Source organism: Macaca thibetana, chromosome 17 (assembly GCF_024542745.1).
Source record: "Macaca thibetana thibetana isolate TM-01 chromosome 17, ASM2454274v1, whole genome shotgun sequence".
NCBI lineage: Eukaryota > Metazoa > Chordata > Mammalia > Primates > Cercopithecidae > Macaca > Macaca thibetana.
The window spans coordinates 7,570,736-7,580,683 of record NC_065594.1 but is presented as its reverse complement, the minus strand read 5'-3'; the positions used below and the strand labels follow the sequence as shown (position 1 = coordinate 7,580,683).

Genomic DNA, 9,948 nt, shown 5'->3' with positions numbered 1-9,948 from the left:
ACAATTTCTTTCAATATCCTCTACACAAAAGCCCTCCTTGCACTTCATCTCTCCTCTGAATTCCTAAAACCAAGTCATGCTGCTGGAAATAATCTCTCCTTTTTATTCTAATTACCCTTCACCTATGCCTCAAGCACCTTACCATATCTGTCTAGTAGTTCCCCCTTATCCATGAAGGATATGGTCCGAGACCCCACGTGAATGCCTGAAACAGTGGATAGTACAAACCCTATGTATACACTATGTTTTTTCCTGTACATACACACTTATGATAGAGTTTAATTTATGTTAGGCATAGTAAGAGATTAATAAAAATAACGAGAAAAATTATAACAATATACTAAAATAGAAGTTGAGTGAATATGGTCTCCCTGCCTCAAAATATCTTAACTGTACTTCAGGTAACTGAAACCTCCGGAAGTGAAACAGCAGTTGGGGGGTGGGGGTGGGGGTGCTTACCATATTGTTGTTTTCAAACTTTTCATTTCAATGCACAGAAAAAAAACTCAACACTAAATACTAACTACCTAGGTTCAACAAATATTAACATTTTGCCATATTTTATCTGTCCTTATAGTCTAAATAATGATTCTGGAGAATCTGGGGGAAGGGATGCCTCTCACCTATATGATACATTAAGTATTAAATCAAAGACTGGCTATGTATCATTCCCTATGTTTTCTCATGAGTAGTCTGCTCTCCTAAACTATACTGTTAGTCATGTATTATATTAAGATGTCTGGGTATAACTATATATTCTGTAAACACCAAGTCCCCATATCTGTCTTAGTGCCTAGAACAGATCCAAGGACACAGGAAGTAAGACTTAAGGACTATTTGATAAATTAATGAATAAATTTGCTGCCAATTCATCCAAATACAAAAATTCCTCCAAAATGCAGAGGAAATAACCAACCTTTTAAAACCGAATCATAAGATAAACATCATCTTGTTATATGAACAGTGCAAGAAAAGGACAAAGTTATCTCTGTAATTCTTTATTAAAAATACTGCTGTACACATAGAGACTGAAAACAGGATTAAAGATGAATAACACAAATTGGGTCATGACATTAGAACTTAACATATTGGTGCTTTTTAGGGAAGTTGCTGACATCCAAATCACAGAACCAAGGTCAAAAGCAAAATACAAAGGTACCCTCAAAAATATTTACAATGAAGTAAATACACTAACAGAATTTAAAACAGGTACAAAAACTGGAAATGACCAATGTTACATGATTTCAAAGGTTGTCCTTTCTGTGCTTTTATCTGTCACGACAGGAAGGTGTGGAAAGTTTATATCCTTAATTTGACTACTCTCGGATATTAAAATCTTTCTATGAATTAAAAAGACTCTAGACAACCTCTTAAATGGAATTACACTATGGAAAACAGGGCTCCCCCAAAAACACCTAGGCAGAACTGAGAGTTCTTTGAAAACCATTCCCAATAAAAACTAAATGAAAAATAAATATAAAACAAAGCTTAAAAAAATATGCATTACCTGACACCAACCTTTTCTGGCTGACAATATTTATTCATGAAAACATATCAGCTGTCTACCTTTTATATGCAAACCAAGTCCTGAGGTTAACTAGGGGCTGAAGCAAACTAGCGTTTAGGATGCAAACATTCTTGGATTTGTGATGTAAACTTGCCTTGCAGAGAGGGAAGTTTGCTGGTCTATACAGAATGAGAAATTCAAGCCCTATTTTAACCCCTGCCCTCTTCAGCTTTCACAAAACATTGGTCCACAAATTAAATTTTCAAAAAGTTCCCAGACCCCAAAACTAAATAGATGATCCCCTTTCATTTTCAAAGAAAACAATATTGGAAAAAATCTCCAGCCCGCTTATAAATTAAGCATTTCATATTTCTTCTAGAATACAAGTAGTTCTTTTTTGTACAAAAGAATTACAATATGATTTGTCAAAAAACATATAAAAAGACAGCTGCTCTTCCTCAAATACATGAGCTAATGATAAAAGACTTTTGCATGTTAATGTCTCCAAGTTCTTGTTCTTTTTACATAAAAAAGAACATTACGGTGGCAAATGTTAATTATCCTTTTAATATTGAACATTATGTTCTTTTAAAATCCATCCAGATCAAATGCAGTAATTTTCTTTTTAACTCAACAACTGATGCTACCAAACGTGGACTCAATATACTTGTTAAAACGTGTAAAGCGTGTCTCTAGTCTTCAAAGCTTTCAGATGAAGAGAGGTGCTTTTTCTTGATGCAAATCTCAAGGCAGAGAAAATCATTTTAAAGCTTATAAAAAGTGGACAGAGAAATACTAAAAACTTCTCTGAAATATACAAATATGTGTAATTATTAAAATTGAAGACAGTAACATCAGTTGCAAGTGCTTGTGAGTCTGTCCTGACCTTTTGAGTTTCCACATTTTCTTCATCGTTGCATGGTGAGCACCCAGTGCTAGTAAAACATTCAGTGCTGGGAAAGGAGATAGAGTCTTCATTACTGATTTTAAGAAAGAAAATTCCTATGTATTTGGCAGTCTTCAGTATCAAAGTATAGGTATTTCATTTACTAGAAATTCCATGAATACCCAAGTTTGGCGACAACTGCATGTCCAAATATTAAGAAAGTTAAGAGGAGGAAAATTCCAAACTTTTGAGATGGACTTATTCAGGAATATCGCACAGAGTGAGTTATTATCAAAAGTACTATTACTTTGGGCTAAGCAGTGACTGCAAAGGCACAGCAGATCGTTATCCCTCCAAATTCAGGCTGTAAAACATCAGAAAGCTCTTGATACCAGACCACTGCTGAGTTTAGTTCATCTTCTGAACAGTGTCTCTGTGTCTGTCTCCAGTGTAAAGGACCATAATAAAGCTGTGGTTCAAAGAGCAGAACTTCATACAAAAGGAAAAAAAAAAAAAAGCAAACTGGAAAGAACCTAAAGTAATATACTCCTGAACTTTAGGCCTTTAACATTTTTCTTAATTTTCTCCTATTTAAAAAATTTGCATAAATGTAAATGTATCTGACTAGCAGGCAAATGTCTTTTTAAAAAGGCTCTAGTTGAATTTGAAGGAAAGAGCTATACATGCTCCTTCAGTTACTGTTTATCCAATCTTTATTCAGAAAGGATTTAAATCAACTAACAGGGGAATTCATATCCAAAATTCACTGGTATTTTCTTGGTTTGTTCTTAACGAACAAAACAAAACAAAAATCTCAATTTGAACTAACAGTAGGTGGCATACAGAGAGCTTGCATACAATACTCTTACGAGAATTACGTACTATACTGAACTTCTATGAAATTATTTACCTGGTCCATAATGTTATTCAGGGCAACCCGTCCCAAAAAGAGCAAATTCTGCAACCCTCAATGGCAAAAACGCTGCCCAGCATTGCTTCCCAAAAATGTCCTTGCAAACAGTTTCCCTTAATAAGTATACAATGTGGCAAAATTTCAAAGATCAGAAAAAGTCTTTAAAAAATTAAAATTAGTGCATATACAAGTGGAAAAAACAAAAGCAGGAACATCATTCACCTGATGGTGCTCCTAAATCTAAAATAAATTCTTCACAGATATAGCCTCCAATGGCAGCCATAGCTCTTGGGTAAGTGAAACATTCTTCCTTTCAAGTAACAGTGTACCTGACTGAAGTGCAAGCAGCTTCGCTCATCTCCTGTTCGTTTCCCAAATGTGAATGAGATGATGAAAGTTCAGCTGTAGTGCAATTTGCTATTGGTTAAGTTCCTTAGCCATGTCCTGCGTGCTTTTTTAGCAAATACTACAACTGACCATTCGCAGCTGCAATCAGTTCTTGAAAAGTATTTTCAAAGCAGCGCTTTAAGTCACTGTAGGTCACCACGAGTACACTCTTCTCATCTCTGGAAATCAGGCTTATTTTTTCTGGCACACCAGCATCTAGCTGAAACAATATATACACAAGATATGAATTCATAACATGCAGAAAAGAATTTATCTACATTTGCAGCAAACATAAGTAAAATATCTAAATTTTTTGGTCACATTCCCTTTCAGATATTCATAAGTACTTTACATCATTCACTAGTATGCGCATAATTTTCGACTCAGACATGTTCACACAAACACTGCCCTATGTTTCTAACTATCCCTTCACGGAGCTTAATGTTTGCTTGCATTATAGTCTACCCAGTTGATGCTCAATAATTTTTCTCCCAGTATCTTCCATTTTTGGCATCATGAATTACAATGCAAAGAACATACTCATCTACTTAATTTTTTTCTTCTGTAGTAAGTATTTTTTTCCTTAGGAAAAATACTTAGAAGTATAAATATTAATTAAAAAATGTAAAGTATTAAGAAATTGGTCTTTAAAAATTTTTTAAAAACACAAAAAAATAAAGTAGAAGTGGTTTATAGCTTAGTACATAGAACCAAATTGTTTTCCAAAGCATATCAGACACCATGAATTTATAAGTTTTTAATACTTTTCCAGCAACCCCACAGCAAATGAGCACCTTGCTATTTAAATTTAGATTTTAACTACTATTATCAAAGTTTTTTTCATACATTTACTTTGGTATTTCTGCTTGTGTGTAAATGCTAGTATATGATCTTTACCCACGACCCTAATGGAATTTGGCAGTAATATTCCAGTGAGGTCTTTATAAAGCATTGGCCGGGCGCGGTGGCTCACGCCTGTAATCCCAGCACTTTGGGAGGCCGAGGCGGGCGGATCACGAGGTCAGGAGATCGAGACCATCCTGGCTAACACGGTGAAACCCCGTCTCTACTAAAAATGCAAAAAATTAGCCGGGCGAGGCGGCGGGCGCCTGTAGTCCCAGCTACTCGGGAGGCTGAGGCAGGAGAATGGTGTGAACCCGGGTGGCGGAGCTTGCAGTGAGCCGAGATCGCGCCATTGCACTCCAGCCTAGGCGACTAAGCGAGACTCTGTCTCAAAAAAAAAAAAAAATAAAGCATAAATACTGACCCTTTGTCTGTCCACTGGTCTTGTTATGGTTTTCACTTTGTCATTTTCAATGTACTTTTTTATTTCATTAATTGATACAAAATTAAAATATGTTTACAACTCACTGAAGGCTCAAACATCCAAATCATTTACCAGATAATTTCTGTCATTACTTCTACCAAAATAAGCTTATATAAAATCTTAATTTTGTATAATCAATCTGGCCATCCTTCCAATTTATCACACTCTTTTCAAACTTAGAATATTGTCAGACTTCAGATTTGGGGTATTATTTACTACTAGCTAGTTCATGATGTGAAATATAATTTTCTTCAAATTTTCAATTATCCTAATTTCATTATTGATAATTTCATTATTGAATGGTCTTTGATGAATTTAATGAATATTATCTTTCATTATATGATCTTTGCTTAAGGCAACTGTCCATGGCTTATTCCATATTATCTACTTGTCAGTGTTTGTTCTGGTTCTATGTATTTTTAATTACTGGTGCTCTGATACTATGTTCTAAAATCTGACAGAATTATTTTCTACATACTGCTCTCAAGAAAAGGTTTTTCCCCTAAGAGAAATAAAGGGAAAATAAATATATAACTCATACTGAATTAGTTCAATGATACATATAGTTTTGTGCAGTCTTATTGCCCAGGCTGGAGTGCAATGGTGCAATCTTGGCTCACTGCAACCTCTGCCTCCTGGGTTCAAGCGATTCTCCTGCCTCAGCCTCCCAAGTAGCTGGGATTACAGGCATGCACCACCAATGCCCAGCTAATTTTGTATTTTTAGTAGAGATGGGGTTTCTCCACGTTGGCCAGGCTGGTCTCCAACTCCCAACCTCAGGCAATCCGTGTGCCTCAGCCTCCCAAAGTGCTGGGATTACAGGCATGGGCCACCGTGCCTGGCCAGTTTTGTGCAGTCTTAATGTAGGTTATTGACAATACTCCCTATAGAGTTTTAAGGAAGTTAAAAGAAGGCAAAGTAGTGCTTAAAAACAAACCATAACATTTTCCCTGAAGGGTTACCACACTGTACATTAATAGTTCTAAATCATGTGCTACAGTAGATGTTTTTTCCTCTAGTACTTATAATTTAGGAAAGTTTAGACAAGAGTGAGTAAATGTTTTTATGAAGGGTCAGACAGTAAATGTTTTAGGTTTGGCTTATTGTTTATTTTACAACTCTTTAAAAATGTAAAACTATTCGAGGCTCTCAGGCTATAAAAAAGTAGGCCCATAGAATGGATTTGGCCTGCAGGCCACGGCTTGCCAGCTCCTGGTTTATACATAAACCTATACAGAGACAACATTTACTCTTGGAGACCAGTTCTAAACTTCATAATGCCAAGTAATTCATAAGGAAAATGTCTTCTTTCTTTTCTCTGTAATTTTTGTCTTTCCCAACCTTTTCTAAAACATAATGCTGCTGGGCATGGTGGCTCATGGCTATTATCCCAGCATTTTGGGGGTGGGTGGATTGCTTATCTCAGGAGTTTGGGACCAGTCTACATGGTGAAATCCGTATCTACCAAAAGGACAAAAATTAGCTGGGTGTGGTGGCGGCATGTGCCTGTGGTCCCAGCTATTCAGGAGACTGAGGCAGGAGGGAGGATCACTGCAGCCCTGGGGAGTCAAGGGTTCAGTAAGCCGTAAGTGCCACTGCACTATAGTCTGGGTGACAGAGCAAAACCCTATCTCAAAAAAAAAAAAAAAAAAAAAAGCTCACCTCACCTCTCGAATAAATTTATGATCTATTTTTTTAATCTACTTAATTCATCTAATCATCAAATTCACCATTTATAACAGCTGAACCTGCTAGTAACTAATGTCACTAGTATTGTGCTTTTATTATTTACTACTTGATTATAACACCCATAGTTAATAATAAATAATTTGATAACACCCAACGTAACTCACAATGATTCAGAAGAGGTTCAATTTTTAAAAAATAAACATAAATTTATTTTTTTGGTTTTTACCACTCATTGTTTTATGTGGCATAACAAAACCACATGTAAACAAAACATTGCATAAAGGAGGGAAGCAGTCATTTTATAATACTTTATCATAATAAAAAGATCCACAATAAAACATTCTAAAATGATTCATGAAGGCCAGGCGCAGTGGCTCACACCTGTAATTCTACCATTTTGGGAGGCTGAGGCAGGCAGATCACTTGAAGTCAGGAGTTCGTGACCAGCGTAGCCAACATGGTGAAACCTTGTCTCTACTAAAAATACAAAGATTAGCTGCGCGTGGTGATGGGTGCCTGTAATTCCAGCTACTTGAGAGGCTCAGGCAGGAGAATCGCTTGAACCCAGGAGGCAGAGGTTGCAGTGAGCTAAGATCATGCCACTGCACTCCAGCCTGGGCAACAGAGCAAGACTCTGTCTTCCATCGCCCAAAAGAATTATTCATGCAATATTTTAAAAATCCTCCCATTGTAAAAAGTGTTATTAATAAAATGTCTTACAGGCTACTGTAGGAGTACATCCTGATTTCTTATGTCCCCTAGTATTTGTAGAAGATACAACTCTATACACATTATAGGCAGAATTATGATCTTAAAAATCTAAATACAAATTACCTTGTTAAGACAAGAAATGATATGACTGAGGTCAATCCAGGGAGCACCCGCTTCTGTCACCTGATGAAAAAGATGATCCCTAAAGAGTTTCAACAGATAACGGTCTCCAGTCTCTGACCAAGTTGGATCCTTCTGAAATCTGGGGGAAATTAACATTTTACCTCAGTAACTCATGCTGTATGCTCTGTGGCCATATGTCTATTTTTTAGACTCAAAACTAGTTTAATTTTATTTTTTTCCCAATAAGTAAAAAATTGGGAGGGAGTCTGGTACAGTGTTTTTAAAAAACAATTTAACTGAACTAGTAAGTATATGAATTCCAGTTTTCAGTCAGCAACTGTCAGGGGGAAATTATCCCTTACGCATTCCTATTTTATATGACCTCTTTATTTCAGCCCCCACTATTAGATAAAATGGAAAAGATAAAAATGTCTTAAATCTTCTTTTCTTCCTCCCACTCTGTAGGTTACAAAATAGAGAGAGGTCAGATACACCTTCTACTTCACCAATATGTATAAAACAGAAAAATGTTTAGCAAACAAAAAGGAAGTAAATATCAGTTTCCTACCATTCCACGTGAAAGCAAGCTGTAAAGAAGCAGACGACCACTGTGAGTTTTCAGTGACCTTAGGAATTTACAGTCTAGTAGGAAACAGACGTTACTCAAATAATCAAAGAAAGCTGTAACTGCATATTTACATAATGCTCCTAAAAGGGGTATGACATAAAAACAGAAACATGAGTTCTTCTAGCGGGGCAAGGAAGGTTTTCCAGAGGAAGTAGTGGCTGCCCTTCCCAGAAGAGGGATGCTCCTTCGTCAGAGATCGGTATTTGCATGGAGCACTGAAGAAACTTAAGGAAGGTCATGTGTCTGAATGGGTTGGGGGAGAAAAGAGACGAAAAGAAGAAGACAGAGTGAGGGCAAGGAAAGCGACAGAGTGAAGACAAGAATAAAGAATGGGGGATGAGGACAGAAAATTAAGTAAAAGGCAGATTCGAGACCAGGATGAGAAGTAGGTAGGGATCAGACTACACAGCTTAGGTCATGTTTTAAAACTGGGTCTTTATTCTAAGAACCAGAGGAGAAGCTCACCATACGGTTTTAGCACAATCATATATATATGTTTTACAAAGGTCACTCCAAGGACTTCCAATTAAAATAAGATTAAATACCCATTTATCTCTGCTCCCTTTCAACAGCCCATCAAATTGACAGTAAATGTCTAAAAAAAGGGAATAAACACAAGGACAAAGGGATCAGAAAAAGCAACAACAGTGAAGAAGAGATAATCATGAACATCTGGAAAGCAGAGGCAGATAGGTAAGTGGGATGACTTAGTAGACCTGACAAAACTGAACCCTAATTCTACAGGGGATGTGGGAAGAGGGTGCCCACAGGAAGCAAGCCACCCACACTGGCATAGCTCAGAAACTGAAGCCACAAAGGACTACTAAAAGTGCAAGTTTGGACTGAGGATGAAAATAGGAGGATTGAGAAAAGGTTCTATAAACAGCAAACAGATAACCCATCTCTTAACCCCACTCCCACCTCTGTCTGGCAAAAATCTGGAGGTTTTACTTTCTAAAAAGGGTGAATGAGAGAAGCTCGAGCCTCAGGGATGCCAAGCAAACCAGAAGGTGAAGAGCTGAGGAGTGCTGGATGACACCCTATTGAACAAATGCTTTCCCTCTGTGTGGTTCCCAAACCTGGCTTATCAGGCTTATACCACAGACAGTAGCGGTTGGAAGATTCTTTTCAGTGGATGCTGACCTGTCCAAGACAAATGACAATACTTGAGAGTCTACCAAACACAAACAAAAATCATGTATAACAACATCACACTGCTTTATGATACAGAAAGGTTCAACATTCTATAATCCCTGCCCTCTCACAGGCTTCCCATTGGCTTTTTAGGACCTTATTTTTAATACGAATGGGCAGCTAAGTATCAGAAATCTTTTGAGGAGGAAACAAAACAAAACAAAATAAAGCAAACTCTTGATTCCTATGAGATACTGCAGGGAAAACGGAACAAAACTTAAAACTAAGACAAACACCAACCACCAGTAAAAATCTATTAATTGACGGCCTCAGAGAAATAAGAATTAGATGGTACAAGACAAATATTCAGAAAACAGAATTGTTCTTGGAAAATAAAAATATGATAGCAGAAATTTAAAAATTCAAAGAATTAGAAAAAACCTTTTAATATAATTGAGATAACTGCCCAGAAAGTAGGACAAAAAAAATTAGAGATATAAAATAGAAGAGAATATTTGAAAATCAATTGCAAAGGTCTAACATCTGAGCGATGAGAATTTCAGGAAGAGAAGTTATTAAAGAAACAATGAAGACCATGTCCCAGGACTGAAGGACGTTAAGTTTCCAAGATTAAATGGGTTCA

At 36.7% G+C, this 9,948-nt stretch overlaps 1 protein-coding gene across 4 annotated transcripts in view; it reads right to left on the bottom strand.

Moving 5' to 3' along the window:
* Positions 1–982: 982 nt before the first annotated feature.
* The window catches only part of PAN3 (poly(A) specific ribonuclease subunit PAN3), a 158,600-nt gene continuing 149,634 nt past the window's right edge, over positions 983–9,948 (bottom strand). For 3 of the 4 annotated variants that reach the window (XM_050766832.1, XM_050766833.1, XM_050766835.1), the window contains 2 exons: positions 7,544–7,682; positions 983–3,913 (listed from right to left, as the gene is read on the bottom strand). In XM_050766832.1, coding sequence (XP_050622789.1) covers positions 3,773–3,913; positions 7,544–7,682 — 280 coding nt within the window. In that variant the 3' untranslated portion in view covers positions 983–3,772. The remainder of the gene's footprint in view (positions 3,914–7,543; positions 7,683–9,948) is intronic. The other variant, XM_050766834.1, reaches the window with a different exon arrangement.